Below are 16,742 nucleotides of genomic sequence, written 5' to 3' on the forward strand. Positions count from 1 at the left end.
CCAAGGGCCAAGGAGCATATGTAGGTGCTGTCCTACCATCTCACATCTGACAGATGGCTGAGCAGACAGTGGGAGGCAGTATCAAACTGCATCAGCTAAATCTGCAAGGCTTATATTACATTCTCATGAGGGAAAAGTCATCCTGACGCTTTGTTTTTTTGCATAATATCCCTTCAGCCAAGCAACTGCGACATAGGTCTGATACATACAAAGATTGACATGTCAGAGTAATCACTACTGCAGAGAATTAAAGTAAAGCTGATATATCTTTACATTCCCCTTTTTAAAAGCATGGACATCAAATGATTAACCATCTCTAACCTTTGTTCAAAAATTATGGTGAAAATTTGCACTAACCAGTGGTCTTCCAAGAAAACAAATCCAGGAAGACTAGACTTGACAACTTGCTAAGGTTGTTAAACAAATGGAAGAATAAGCTTATCTAAAGAATTCTTGAAGTCTCAGGCTCTCACTGTAAAAAAGAACTGGGTCATGTCAGGTATTAGCAACAAAGTTTTGTACTTTGTATTTTTGAAAACAGAAAATAGAAAGATTAAAAACCTAGAGAGTATTTTTTTCCATGAGAAATGGAATCGGTCAAGCCATATCTGATCTGTTTTGCATTTTATATCCTTGACCAACAGAAAACAAAACTGCTCAAATCAAGCTGCAGGATCTTGCATTGAAAGCACAAACCTGAAACTCTCCTGTCTATTAAGCCACTGAGGTTTAGGAAAACTTACAATGAATTAATATCAGTGAGTCCTTTACCCATCAAATGGCTGATCTTTTTTCTAATTTCCCAGCCTTTCGAACAAACAGACAAGACACAATCTGTGAAGCCTGATCTCCTCTAAGGCAAATTTCCCACAGAAGTGTAAGTAAACACAACATAACTGAAAAACATTTCCCTCCTCAGCTCCTCCTCCCACCAACAAAATTTCACAAACCCCCCAAACTTATGGAACTAGAGTCTTTATGAACACTGGCCTAGTGTGCCAAAATTCTGTCAGTGCTGCCAGCACTAACACCACTTGACTTCAAATGACATAACAGGAGGAAGGAAGAACAAAAAGGAAAAGAAAACAAACTGCATTTTTACTGGTTCAGGGTAAAAAATTTTGTTGTAATGGCAGTCAGAAACCCTGCTTTTCTTATGGCCGTCTTCATCGAATAAATAAGAGAATATTTTCAAACAAGTAGGCAACAGAGATACTACACATTTTCTCCTCCCTTCTGCTGAGCAGCCTGAGTGAAGCTTGATGTGAACAGCCCTAAATCAAGAGGCACATAAGGTGAAAGTCTGTGCCTTCTGTACTCATATGAAGAAGCCCAACCTTATAGCTAAATTAGAGCAACAAGCAGCACACTTCTATTCACAGCAATTCCTCCTATTCTAGAGCAAAGAAAGCACCACACCTGCAACACCCCTTCGAAAACAAAACCAAAAAACCCCCAATGAAACAAAAAAAAACAACTAAACCTCAAGCTCACATGGGTATACATGAGCATATAGCTTTAATAATGCATGAAAAGTTGCACTGAAAACCACTTCAGTTGCTGAATAAAATTAGATCTGCTCCTATACATATTATCAATTTTAAAAAAAAGTACTACCCCATGATGTGCTAGGGCACAACTGAATATTCTCATAAAGCCCTGCTTTCTGCTAAAGCCAAGCTAAAAGAAAGCATATATTATTTTCCAAGTAAGAATGTGCAATGGATGCTTTCATCACAAAACCCTAAATACATAATGTGCATTTACAAAGTTTACTCAGATATTTGCCTACACATTTTATAGTTTTGAGAAGAGGTACTTAATTATAGTACACCAAGGAAATGGAACTTGTGTAACAAGCAGTTAATAAAACATTTCCTTTTTCATCATATCTTTGCTTAGAAATATAAAATGAATTTGAAGGACATATCAGCTGGCTCTTTGAGGAAGAAAGGGAAAATACTCTTGAATCCACTCTGAAAGAAGATCATTAAATCCATTTTAGAAATTAATTTCTCATATCTTTTGAAAAAAAGACTTAGGCTTAACATTAAATTATTAGCTAAACCACTAGATGGATATATAGCTTAAAGAAAAGATCTTCCTGTAATTTAGTCCAGGATACTTACAGAAAAAAAAAAAGGGGGGGGGGAACAAAGGATAAGATGGATAGACATGACATGAGCATTAAAACTATAAAGAAGAATGAGATTATAAAATAAATGTTTCTTTTGTCAGAGAGAAAGAATGTTTGAAGCTATGGAAAGGGAAACATTCTTTTATTTTTTGTAACTAGATAACCCATGAAATTCACTGCCCTAAGTGATTGGCCTAAATAATAATTTAATAACACCAAACAGAACTTGGACACACACACACATATATAGCATTTACACATGTACATACACAAACAAGTAACCTCCAAGCTGTGAAGTCTGGCAGAACGGCATAGCAAAATCCCAATTTCCCTGCCAACTCCACAAACTTCCCAAACTGAGAACTATTCTCAAATCTGAAGATTTCTTGATCCTCATAATTTTACTGAAAATGCTATTCCTTACTAATATAATTCAGTGGCAGTAGCAGCACATAACTTATCAATGCTTCTTGGAAGAGATTTAAAATACACGAAGACATTACATTTATTTTCCTGAAAATCCTCACAATCAATTCAGATATATGTCTAGAACTTAACAAACATGCATGACAATCTACACATACATGCCTGAAGGAAAGATCATAACTACTGGACAAAGAATACAGTTGTTCCAACAAATGACCAAAGGGAAAAAAACCTATCTGAATTTAACCTCAAAACACCAGTCCAGGCGCCTTAACTGACTGTCTCTCACAGCGCTGTGTAAAACCCATGCAAGGAAACCCCACAGCCTTTAAATTCTTGCACACAAAAAGCATTTTAAATTCACCAAAAGAATTTTTGAACACTGCAGGCTACCAGCAAAACACAGGTAACCAAGATAGCAGCCAAATTCTGCTGCAAGATCTGCTCAACTGACAGAAGGGCAGACTCGGTTACCATTGGGTGCATCTGCAAGCAAAGGAAGTATACATTCTTAGCCAAGCGTACTCTGGCCACAGCTGCTTGATGGAGAAAGATAATGCAGGCATAGAAAGCACAAGCAACGAACTATGGGCAGTTAAGAATTCTTGCACAGAGCAAACACCAATGTCTGACATCAGTGTTCAAGAACCCATCATGAACTCCACTTTACCCAAAGAAAGTCTCAGCAAGCTTATTCTCTTTCATAACTCTCCTTTTAACAGTGTCAAGTACTCCAAAACAAGTAATCAATTAGGAAAAAACCCCCAGAGATATAAATAAGTTATTAAAACATGGGAAAAGCCATGATCCCACATCTCCTCATTAACCATCCTCAATGCTTTGGGTACGTTTGACATTCAGAGTTATGTGTAATCCTCGTATACTCAGAATTTCTCATGGAAATAACTTCTGTCTCTGTAAACACTTATGGCCGATTTAGATAACAATCTTCATCATAAGCAACATCCTACATACTGTAAATCCTTAGAATCTTCGAAGAAGTTTCAAGGTCTCTGATTTGCAGGAAGACCACTAAATCTGACTAAGTTCACATTTATTTTAAATAAGCACTGTTTTCTCAACCCACTGAAAATTCACTCTAAGTTATAAAGCCTTGGGAAAAACCATCCTGTTACACACAGCCAAGAGCTTCTTGTAGGCTTATTAGTCAGGAATTTCAAAAGATGCCTTCTGTTCTAGGGTTTTGCAGACAACAGCTACAGACCTCAACCCAACTGCTACTCCAAGCCACTGATGTCTGCTCACCACCATGATGAGAGGGGAAAGACCCTGCTGAAATTTTGTGGCCTCCTCCTCTGGAGAGGACTTGCACACAACAGAAAAATAAGCTAAGTCTATCTAGCCAGGATTTGGATAGTGAGAAGGGAGGGACAATGCAGGTCTGAATGGTTCACATAACTTGTTACAGCAGAAACCTCATCTGCCATCCAGTGAACTTTAATAAAGTCCGACTCTCATTCTCACCTCTGAGCACATCATAAAGTCAGTCTCTGGTACTGAACAGGATTACAAGTGTCAAGCTTGCACAGGTGATCTTAATTCTAATATTCCAATTTTTTAAAATTTCAGTTTTACAATTTGCATGTTTTTTTAAACAGTTTATATATATATATATGTATGTATTTAAGTTCCCTCCCTATTTTTATAAATACAAGATCTTGTTTTTACCAACTTAAACCATCATCTAATTCTGCATCATATATGTGTCTAGTTTCTGTCTTACAAAAATGAAAAATCAACACTGGCACTAAAATTTCAAAGCCCTATAATTTTTTTGCAGATGTGCAAACATAGTTGACCCTTTTTTGAAGATTTCAGCAAAATTTCTTAAGATAAACTGATACAACTGAAGAAGCAACATTGAATTATAAAACATAAAGTTGTCATTGTTAAATCACTTACCATATGTACTACTTCAGGGTAAATAGGTTCCGTAATCACATTGCGATTGTGTGTGATATATTCTACCATTTCACTTAAAGCTGCTCGTTTTACTTCCTTCCACTTTAGGTCACTTAGTGGATCAGAAACAAAGTCAAAAAGTACACAACATTGTCGTAACTTCTGGATAAAAAGCTTTTCTTGATCCGCTGGAGGAACATCTGAAAAGTGAAAATAGTTATGCAGTGTTTAAATTATACTGCAGTGCATTCATTGCCCTCCCCACTTTTACTTTGTGAAACACAGGTAGAGAAGAATTTAAGATTACAAGCAAACTTTCTATATCTTCAGGAATATCATGTTCCAGAGTATGAACCCCACTGAAATACTCTGTACATGTCAGGATGATTTAAAAATTTGCAACAGTGATGCATAACTTGCCCTTGCCAGAAACAGACACTGCATGAAAAAATACACACTTGAAAAAATGCCTGCATGTGCTTTGTGTTTTGCCTAAGTAATCCCATGGGCTGTTAAAATGATGGATATATGTGAGATTACAAATTATACACAGCAAAAACTTCCAAGGTCAGGACTTAAATGTACAGGAAATACTAGATAACTGGCCACAGGTAAACTACCATGCAAAACAGTACCATGTTGTGACTGCAGCAAAAACTCATGTCCAATTAAAATGGCCACATGATTACAGCACAAAGCTTAAGACATGAAATGTGAACACACCACACAGAGAGTCTGCCTAAGTTTATACCATAATATATTTTATGTTTCTGCATAATGACTTTTTTATTGTTAGATAGGAACTACTAAGGCAGTAATAGCACGTTAAAAATAGGACTAGATTGACTTCGTAAATAGTTCTGCAATTTACTCCCACTTCTTCCAGTTGATGACTTTTTCTTTTTCCTTAGAGGATCATAAAATGCTAGAATTTTCTTACACAAGCAGCAAGAGCTACCATCCAAGTATTTCAAGTGGCATTGCTGAATACAAGCACATGTGTATGTACAATCTAATTAACTGAATGTGCAACAGATCTACAGCCCAGTTGTTTAAATACCAGTTGCTCTCCTTATAAGTGCCTGAAAAACTTCCTATAACAACAAAGCTCCTCTCTCGTAAAGAGAAGTTGCTTCCAAAAGTATTTTTGATATAATAAGCCTGGAAGACTTATTTGGTTTAAAACAGCTGGCATTTTTTTTTTTTAAAGTTACATGTGCCTAAGTTCTCTGAAGAATAATTCCAGTAAGAAAACAATGTACAGTAACAGCCCTCAAGAACATACAGAATAAAAATGCAGCCTTCATGAAAGAAATCACAACCAGTTAGACTATGGTATCACCAAGACACCTGAGACAGTGCAGAATTCTAGAAGTAAAAAGAAATGCTAGGTAACAGGTGTCCCTATACAGAACAACAACTTTCTGACAAACCAAAATTCCTGTCCCGTGTTGTGAACAAAGCCATACAAATTTTGTATCAGAATACCCATGCTTTTGTTTATTTGAATTAAAAACTAAAGTAATGAATAATTTCTCCTGAGAAAATATTAAAAAAAGAAATTAATTGAGTAATTTATTGTATACTGAAAGCCAGTAATTAATTGTATACTGAAAGCCAGGCAAATTTATGACCTGAATGTAAAAAGTCCCAGACACAGTGGTTGGAGCAGTTACCTTTCCCCAATTAACTGTACAATGGAAAGCGGTTGAACCTGAAGTGTAACAGTTACACTTAGGGATACTGCGCTATGAATGCACAGTCCACAAAATCCAAACCCTACAATACAGACTATAATTACACAAGTAATGGACATACAATTACAGTGATTACACTAACCTTAAAGAGAGGAAGCATTAAAGATGCAATTACCACTAATAGTGGAAGTTAAAGACTGACAATGAAGAAGGTCAAGAAACACCCTCAGCCAGGCAAGTCACCTCCCTTGCCATTTGTTCTGAGGTGGCTTAACTATTTTAAGTACCTGAGTCATCCCTGTTATTTGAGAGATCTTCTTTAAACAGCCTGAGAACCACACACATTTCTAATGAACTGTGTTTTGTTTATTTGGGCGAGACATAACCCCGTCCTTTAGGAGTGTTCATTCACAGCTTTCAGGTGTCTGGACCTCACATTTTTGTAGTACTTTATCTTGAGCAGTTGCCTTGAAACCAGGATCATCCCTACTTTTACTGTTTCAAAGGATGATTTCAGCATGATACCAAGCAGAAGGTGGTTAAGAAGATGACTTGAGTAGCCCATAATTTTTGTGCAGAGCATGTGTGCACACCTGCAGAGCAACTCTAGGACGCCCCAACAAGTCATTTATCCTCAGACAGTTGCCAGGGACTATCTGGTTATGTTCCTTCAGCTAACTGCATGCCGATTTCTAAATCACCTTCCAGTTCAATTAAGTGATAACTCCTCCCTTTCATTTGCTTAATTAACTGCATATTTGAAGAAAATGCCATTAGGGAAAAAAAATTCCCTACTTGTGCAACTCTGGTGCTCCATTCCCCAAAGACTGTGGGAAGGTCATAATTATTCAGAAGCTACTCCTTAAAATTACACCAGAACTTAAAAACATAGTCACTGAGCAATGTTTTTTTTTTAAAAAAAACCCCAAGCACCATCACTCCCAATCAAACCAAACCAAAATCCCATATGCTCTGCTCCCCTTCCCCAACTGGTAGCCAACGATCTACATAATCTTCACAGGACTTGCTTCTAAACAGTAGCAGTAGAATAACCTTTTTTTTTAATTCATTCCAAACACTTATCCCTGTCACTACTCATACCTTAAATGAGTACTATTTTTGTTCCTCTACTGGAATAGGAGTATAGTTTGTTATAATCTCAAAGAAGGTCAGTCTTATACTTTATATATATATACTTTATATATATATATATACTATATATATATTCATCAGTTCTTGACACAGCTTTACAGAAATTTGTTATGGCATATTTTATGCCTAAGCCTGCATCATTTATCCTACTGTCCTTTTTGTAAGAGAAATATGCACTGGAAAAAGTATCAAAAGATGGCAGATATTATGAAAGCAAGGTACGTCTCTGGGACAGAGGGATCAGCTTTTTGTCTTGTTTGGGTTGTTCAGAGGTTTTTTCCTTACAATCACAGGATAATGGTTGGATCAAATTATACAACCTACAGACATGCAAGCTCTGCTCCTTCTGTTGTAACAGTATCAACACAGAAATAGCTATTCAATATAACATTTCCAACATCATCTTAGCCTGTGGCCTTGCCAGACTCTGATACACTGATGAGTATAAAAGAAGTTATCTCCCACTTTATAACTGATACTAGCTGGGCTGTTATTATCAGATTAACTCGACCAGTATCTCTGAAAGGCAGCACTTCCAGTCCGTATTTCCCTTTGAAACAGCCAGGTAAATATCAGAGGTACTCAGCTACCAAGTGCCTTAGCAGAACACAAATAATTGGCTGGAAAAGCTTACATTCAAACACTGAACTCTGTATGGGAACAGATTCTTTGGAGGCTCCAGGCATATCTTCAACAATTCTTCCTGTGTGAGTTTACTGCAAACAGACTTCACACTGGCAGCTGTCCTCAACCCCACATGCTTCTCAGCCAGGATGTGGCACTGGTTTGCACCCAGGAGCTACCACCCCCACCTTTTCTTTTGTAATGTACAGACCAGCTAAAGAACTAAAATGTGAAAATTCCAACAAATCAAGATGTCTTCATATTAAAACAATTTCCCCCCCTTGTTTTTAAGTATAAATAAACCAGATAACACTGAAGTTCATGTTTTCAGTGCCGGCACTTATGTTCAGTATTCTATGACACACAAATATTTTTGCCTTATAGAACTGCAGAGATCTTACTGTTTTCTCAATTATATTTTGTATGTTCCTTCAAATCTGAAAGTTATATTTTTAGTTTTGTGTTGCAATTGTGACATCACTGGGCACTTATGTTAGATCCATCCCCTCCTTTTTCATTGAAGCCCATTTTTCTCACAACAGTGTAATGTAATAGTTGCTGAATTGAGGACAAAAGGCAAGGCAGGATAAGTGGGTGACCCAGAGATGTCACATAAACCAGCTGATTTTTAGGACACATTGGAACCAAAATAAGGTTGAATTTCAAGTTTTAGGTCATATATTGACACAGAAGAGCTGATTCCTACCACAAAGAGAAGAGCAATTCCTACCACAGAACACAATTTAGGGACAGTAAAACTCAAAATGTTACACCATTTTAAAAGCAGAAAACAATTGATATGGTTGACAAATTGCAAAAAATACATTCAGCAGACAAAATTCATCTAAGTTGTGTGAATGCTTTTTTACTCATATATAAAAGCTTAGCAGAGGTACCAGATTTGGCTGGCTGACAGGTCCCTATTTCATTGAAAGAAAAGTAGCTCTTTTTTCTTTAAAACTATCAGATACCCACAGCTACCAATCAGGATTATGCACACACAGTAAATAAAGCTACTCTCATTTTAAATGGGCAGCTAGATTTTTTTCATACAGAAAGATACACAGAAGTTTAAGCCAGAGAATATCATCACACAAAGTGGAAGGAGCATGCGCAAAAACAAAGTCATAGGAAAAAGGAAAAACTAAAAATCATATGCTGAAAGTAACTGCTTCTGTAATACACTGGTGTAGAGCAAAAGTCCAAGCATGTAAGATGACTCTTGCCTGCAAGTAGACAAAATATCTCATGAAATGTGTCAGCAACCCGAATGAAGGACTAGAATTGTTAATGATTTGGAAAAACAACAAATTATTGTCAAGCTTGTCAAGTAGGGTGCCCAGAGGATATCCCTAAATTTATTGGTCAAAATTTACATGGTCCATTCTGCTGGTCAAAACTACTAGTGCATTTTTAATTTGATGTTCATTATCAAAAAAAGCAGCATTAAAGATTTATTAAAGCTCTGTAAGATGCCTTATATAGTTGTACTACAACAAGGGGAGTCCAGTATCTTGCAATGTTCTCTTAAAACACTTCAGCTGACAATACCATGGCAGCATTTTTTCAAAGAATAGAGAGTTCAGTGCCTTGAGTAAGAGAAATGGAAATTGCCAGACACAAAGGCAGAGGAACTACAGAGTATGGAAAGGAGAACATAAGCTGTCAAGACATGGGTTTACCAAAATTAATACTTTTTCCAAAACTAGTGATCAAGTCCTTAAAAATGAGAAGAATTAGAAATAGAATATTAAAAAACCTGAACTAACATTTGATAAATCTATTTAAAATATTTACCTTATTTTGAAACTATATAATTACCATCCTAATTCAAAGAGAGAAACACTATTCTGGAATGATTTTTATTGCATTTCTATTATGTGACCAACTCTTAATAGTTTTCAGTGATTTTACTGAAATCATGATGACAATAATTAGCACTAATTAAAGATGACAGTCTCCCATTAACAGAATTCTATCCTAACACATGATATTGGAAAGAAGTGGGTGGCACATGAAGAAAACTTCAAATTCGTGCATGCACAAATTTAATTAAAGCTATTCCTTCTAGCAACATATAAAAATAAACCCAAGTAATACAGGAAAGTACTAAAATTATACACAATACGTTTTATACTAGAACTCGCAACTCTAGTAGTGGGAGTTTGGCTGCAGATAAAGCAGGCAAGATGTTGTCTTGGACTGTCCTGGACTAAAAAATACATAGAAAAAACTGCTCGTTATATTGTTTCATTTACTGATCCTGCAGAAACATTTCTTTACTAAAAGAAATGCTTAAAACAAGAAAAATGACCACAGAGACCAAAAAGCCACGGAAACACTCAGAGAAAAACAGAGTGCTAGTGCTAAGCTCAGGAGAGTACCACATATAAACATTTTAAGTAGCACAGAAGAGGAACAAACTTTCGTTCTTTATCTCACTATTGAAGATAAGGGATGTAGATGTCAGTGTTGTAAAGTGTCATAAAGAATACAGGCTTACTCGAAAAGAATTGAGTTGTAAGTTTAAGGTCCTTCTCCAACGACCCTGTATGAGACCTGTAAACATTCCTGGTCTTTGGGGTTTTTTTAAACACTTTAAACATTTCCCACCAGAAACAGGACACTGAAGAGTAGATAGACTTTGTCTCATCTACAACAAGCTCATGACTCCCCAACAACTCTTGATCAGTTATTAAAAATATTTTACAGGTACTTAGAGCTTCCATAAGGACTACAAGAAAACACTTAACTACTCCAACGAGCCATCATCAAAATAAAACTGTTTAGTTTAAGGCCAGCTAGAAGGTGAGCTGAGAAGAGTAGGTGTATGCACAAGGGAAGTTTCCAGTCTCAGGCAGTACTTGGACAATGAACTGAAATTTCCACAGTGTGTCCTTCATCCGCATCAGCTGCCCTCAAGCAGCCCTGTGATGTTCAGCACCTGTGCAGGTACTCCAGAGACACGGGAATGAGAACCAGCTGCAATTACAGGCTGATGTCCATTCCTCTGCATTCAAGGAACTGAGCTGCTGCCAGAAATACCTTCTGGCTGTTCTTCAAGTAACAGAAATTTGTAACGGGAACAAACCCTGTCTTTAATTTCCCTGCATTTTAAGAAATTACACTGTTCCTACACGGCCACTGTTTCACATTTTCACCTGAAAAGATGACACCCAAAATGTGGTACACACAAAATGTAATTACTTCCCTAAATACTGATGGAAAATAAGGTTTAAAAGCAATACTTAGAATTATAAATATGCGGCACATTCTCTACCTAAAATTCAAAAGCAAGTGCCTTTTATTTCATTTTCAAGTAGTTCAGTTTCTGGACACTGAGGTACTCCATCTTATTTAAGGATGTCTTCTTTCCATCAAACAAGTTCTGTTTAGTAATAAGCATTCAAACTTTATATTTTAATAAAACAACAGCACTGATATTGTTTCTATGCCAATCTGCAGTTTGCGTCAAGCTGTAACTCCGCTTATAATAAAAAAGTTATTTCACCTATGACAGCTTGTGTATGAAAATAATCTTAATCATGTGTCCAGCTCTGGGATTCCTGACACAGGAAGGACAGGGACCTGCGACCTGCTGGAGTGAGAAGGGTGATGAAGATGCTCAGAGGGCTGGAGCTCCTCATCTCTGAAGACAGGCTGTGGGAGTTGGGGTTCTTCTACACATAAGAGTAGTCTGGGGAGACCTTATGGCACCTTCCAGTATTTAAAGGGGCTACAAGGGAGGTGGAGAGGGACTTTTTACAAGGGAATGGAGGGATAGGATAAGGGGTAATGGTTTTAAACAGACAGAGGGCAGGTCTAGTGTAGACATTAGGAAGAAATTCTTTACTGTGAGAGTGGTGAGTCACAATGTCCATCCCTGGAAGTGTTCAAGGCCAGGTTGGATAGGGTTCTGAGCAACCCAGTCTGGTGGAAGGTGTCCCAGCCCATGGCAGAGGGGTTGGAACTGGATGTTCTTTAAGCTTCCTTCCAATCTAAACCATTTTATGATATGATTCTATGATACAGAAGTGGGGAGGGGAAGGCAAAAGCACCACGTTGGAATCATTAAGGTACACAGCATCTAAGATTTTGGATTCTACATGAAGAAACCTCTTAGCTAAATTTTCATTCAAAAGAGGGGCTTTTCATTTGATTATGAGGCTTTTAAAGTAATACATTTTCCATGTAATGAAAAAAAAAAAAAGGCTGTTAGAATCAAATGAGCTATTACCAGACTAATTAAACAGCAACTGAAAAAAAGAAAGAAAAAAAAGACAACCCCTCAAGAATTCTACAACTTAAAAGTGTCTGAAAGGAATGGGAAGCACATGTTTCATCAGTCCCAGAGTGAAGCTCAAAGCAGGTGCATTACAACACTAATCCCCTCTGAAATCTCCAGTCACTGGGGAATCCAGCACTGGTGGCAGCTATCTCCTAACAGAGATTACACCGTGGTTTTGGGGATAGAGGAACTAAGTAATGACATTTAACTGTCAAAGATTTAAGATGGGAGATTTTAAGGACTGATTAGTAACGAAATAGGAAAAAAGGTCTGCTGTCATTTTAAACTATTTGGCACAATTTTTACATACTAAACAACCTGAGGCACTGAAATTACTGCCAGTAACTTTATTCCAGGTGTAAATCATAAGTCTAATGATGATAAGAGTAGATCAACAGTGAATAATATGCACACCAAATTATCTAATGATCTTTCAAAAGCGGACCAACACCACTCTGAACCAAGCTCTTGCTTTACAAAGAGTTTAATCAGAAATCAACTATTTTATTAGAAGCTGTGTGAGATTTTTAAAAACCTTAAGAAGATATCTCTAGTCATAGTTAAGAGAAATAAGGGTTTTTCCACTATATTAAAACATTTTAAATCAGAAAGTGAAAAGTAAAAGCGATAGCTGCATAAATATTTTAAAGGCAATGTAGCATTAAGAGGAAAACAGGAATGCTTATACAGGAAATGACATGTGAAACAAGCCGAAATGGGCTTGAGCTAACGAAATGGAAATTCTACCTGAAACTTAGGGAGAAAAATGGCAAGGAGGATAATCAAATAGACAATGGAAGAAAAAAAAAGTCTTAACAGGGAAAGAGAGAAACCAAACAGACAAAGAACTCTCAGTAAAGCTTTTTGGCACACGCACAGTTAATACGACAGCAAATCTCATTTTTAAATACAAAACACTAAGAGAAAACCCCTCAATTTCATAGCTACTAGAGCGTGCTTGAATCCACTCTCAAGTTATCCAACATCTTCAAATGTGTTTGAAAACTTTAAAATTGTTTTTAAATATATGTAACAGTCTCTCTGAGAAAATGAAGCACTACTGTTGTGAGACCAGACCTCAATTATGTTCTGTAAGATAACTGAAGCGTATGGTGTAACTCAGAAGAATTGTAATAAGTAAACTGAAGAAACACATAAACCTGAATAAACTCTGCCACTCTGGACACTTGGATGAAATAAGTATCAGGTAGTCAGGCCTAACCACCTGCTATAAGCAAACGTGCTGTTTCCTTAAACACACCCAAACTCCACACACCAACCCTAATTCTAGTCAGACACTGCTCTGAGTAACTCATCAATCAACAGTACCTGTCACACATCCATGAGAAATACAATTCAAAGAACACTCAACCACCAAAACATAAAATAACTTGGTTCCTTTTCCAGTGCCTGTCAGACTGCCTCCCCCTCTTCTGTACATTTCCTAAACCTGGGGGCTGCTGCTTGCTTTCTGTTAGATGTTTCTGAATGCCAAAATTGGTGAATTTAATGATGACACTTAGAATAATCATTAAGAGATATCACAAGCTGGGTCTTGTGTAGGCTTAGAAATAGATGACACAATAAATTACAAAGCAAGAAGAAAAGCCCCCCCAGCTTTTCCATTATGAAATTGGTGTGTTTCACACTCCAATGCAACCTAAAGCAAATACCCAGTCCCCATGCAGGAACTCTGGTTAAGATAAAAGCACATCCTTGCTTGTCTGAAGCAAACATTTATTTTGAAATTAACAAAAACTTCCATAAACCTTCCCTGAGGACAACCCTGATTTAGTTTTCTGAATTCTGCATTCTGTTTAAAATTAGAAATGGGAAGGGTAGGTCTTTTTTCATAGGAAGAGCTTAAACAGCACAGGTCACACTGAGCTTGAGATGCAAACTAAGGTTCCTGAATGGCTGATCTACATTTAAATCATCTCAAATTGTCACACATCATTACAAGATATGCAAAAGTGTTTTCACCAGAAATCAATAGGGCTTTTGTGGTTTTCTTGAGAGCAATTTCTTAATAGACTTCAGTAGATGGCAAGCCTATCTCTAGTGCAGGTTTTTTTGGTATGTGTTTGGGTGGGGTTTTTTTGGGAGGGGGAGGGGTTGGGGTACAGGGTTTTGGGTTGCTTGGTTTGGTTTTTTGGTTTGGGTGTGTTTTTTTGTATCGACTGGAAAAAAGCTCCAGTGCATATTTTTCCTCATTTTTTGACACGAACAACCCCTTCTTAGTCTCACATCCTGTGAAAATTAGCTACCTTGTATGAGGTGATACAGGTAAAAGAAATGCACAGAAGCAATAATTTGGTAAGAAAATAAAGAAATATATTTAGAATTAGGTCAGTAAATTGCTTAGCAGTCAACACTGGCCATGTCAAATGCTAAGTGCAAATAAAAAATACTTTCCAGCAATGAAATTTTTGACTCAAATAAAGTAGAAAGCCAACTATGGCCACTTAAAAATACATACTTTCAACATCTAAGAAGATTAAAGATACCAATATACCTGCACATTTGTCAGTAATTAAGTGCAAAATGATTTCCCATTTAACCCAAAAATAATTCCTGCACAATCCAACATTATTTTCCTCATATCACATTTGTCTGAAAACATACACATTTGCTTCAACAGATGTCTTCAGTCTCTGGTCAAACTAATCTCCTGTCTCACAAAGGAATTTTAGTAGGAACTGTAAAGACACCTATTAGCAATAGTGCCTCTATTGCTTATGTGCCAGAAAAGCTGACATTTTGCTGATAATTTCCAACAAATTTCCACACCTCTCACACAGGAGAAAGAGTGAACTACAGTATGGAATACATTTAAATTGGAGCCTCCAAGAAATCTGTAAATTTACAGGGCACAAACAAGCTGATTGGCTGTATTAGATATGAATCCAAGTCTGACCCCCAACTACGTGTCCAGACATGTTAAGACATCTCACTCCCAGCACATTTTTCAAAACATTTATTATTCTATTTACGTCTTCCCTTTTAAACAGAAGATTTAATGCGCAATGAAAGCAACTTGTTCTAATTTCTTCTATTTAACTACAAGCTTTAGAATGCTTTATTTCTTAAGATACATTAGTGATTACTGAGTTTCCAACAATATGAAGTGAGAAAAGTTATGCAGTGAAATATAGGTTCAAAATTTTGCTTTTGAGAGGATGTGAAATATTCTGATTCAAAAGTCATAAAAATCTTAATTTCGTACTAGGATAAGGACAGCTCAGTTCTTATAGCATGGAAACAACTTTAGGACAGTCCTCAAAAAAACCCCATGCATCAATTTTTGGATCTTAAGACACTTAACATAAAAGATTAGATTAACAGAAGCAAAAAGTATAAAAAAAAATTCTGGGAATAAGTTAGAAATAAGACTCTAGTGTCACAACTAGTTTGCTTGGAAATTTTTTTTGAAGAAGAACTTATTACACCCAAAGAACAGACACCACATTTGTTTTTTGTGGGCTTTGATAACTTTGTTCAAGTTTTCTTTCCAACATGACTTTGAATGAACACAGGACACCTTTGAAACATCACTGACATTGTTATGCATTCACTTTCAATACAAAATAATAGAATTTGGTTCTGGAGGCTATGTGAAGCCACACACACCTGGTAGCTTTAATCCAAAATGCAAATTAAAAACCTTCCATAAAAATCTTTAAAATGAGAAAGTGCTTCCAATTGATAGGCTTCTACAAACAAATAGAAAAGTCCCAAATGAAATTTTTTAAACTGTTTTTTAAATTTTTAAATTTTTAATTTCATGTATATTTTTCTTTGTGTAACTTACAAAGAAAAGGTTTACGTCATAAAATTCAGATCACTATCAGTAACAAAAGCAATTATGAAAATTGACACAAAACTGTCACTTCCACTACTGAAAAAACATGCAGTCAGATCCCACCCCTATGTTTAACCATACTTTTATAAAAGAAAACTTAATTGTCAAGTTATAGCAGAAATGGTACCACATGATTTTCCTGTGCATTAGGTGGAATTGATTAAAGGATGTGCGGATGTGGCTTTAAAACATCACACACCACGTGCCACTTATCTCAGTTTTATCACTTGAGTCAGGATGATGCACAGAGGGCAGGCAGCCTCTGTGAGGCTGCTGAGACTCTGCTTTCACCTGTAAAAGGTGAACAGCTCTGGCATAAAAGCCACCTCCCCCAGATGAACATCTTGTCTGCATATGATGCAAATAACCCTCTATCTATTAAATGTTGCTGGTGCTCACTTAATCTGTGTGGTTCACAGTGCAGTTTCAGTAACTAGCTATCTGATAGCACATGGAATTAATTAGATGGCTTCACAGAAGTCTCAATTAATTATTAGAAGCTTCAAACAGAAGTGGAAATAAAAATTTCCCACAGAAACAGATGATACTTAATTTTTACCTTAAAATGTATTTCACAGCAACCATCACAAAACAGTACGAATAAAAATTTGAGGGCATCCATTTTTGCTTCCT

The 16,742-nt window shown here is 36.6% G+C and overlaps 1 protein-coding gene across 6 annotated transcripts in view; it reads right to left on the minus strand.

Annotated features, from left to right (window-relative positions):
* The window catches only part of PPP2R5C (protein phosphatase 2 regulatory subunit B'gamma), a 77,234-nt gene that overhangs the window by 22,483 nt on the left and 38,009 nt on the right, over nt 1–16,742 (minus strand). For all 6 annotated transcript variants that reach the window (XM_040066165.2, XM_040066166.1, XM_040066171.1 and 3 more), the window contains one exon: nt 4,487–4,686. In XM_040066165.2, the coding sequence (XP_039922099.2) occupies nt 4,487–4,686 (200 nt within the window). The remainder of the gene's footprint in view (nt 1–4,486; nt 4,687–16,742) is intronic.

The sequence above is a fragment of the Hirundo rustica genome, chromosome 6 (genome assembly GCF_015227805.2).
Source record: "Hirundo rustica isolate bHirRus1 chromosome 6, bHirRus1.pri.v3, whole genome shotgun sequence".
Classification (NCBI taxonomy): domain Eukaryota; kingdom Metazoa; phylum Chordata; class Aves; order Passeriformes; family Hirundinidae; genus Hirundo; species Hirundo rustica.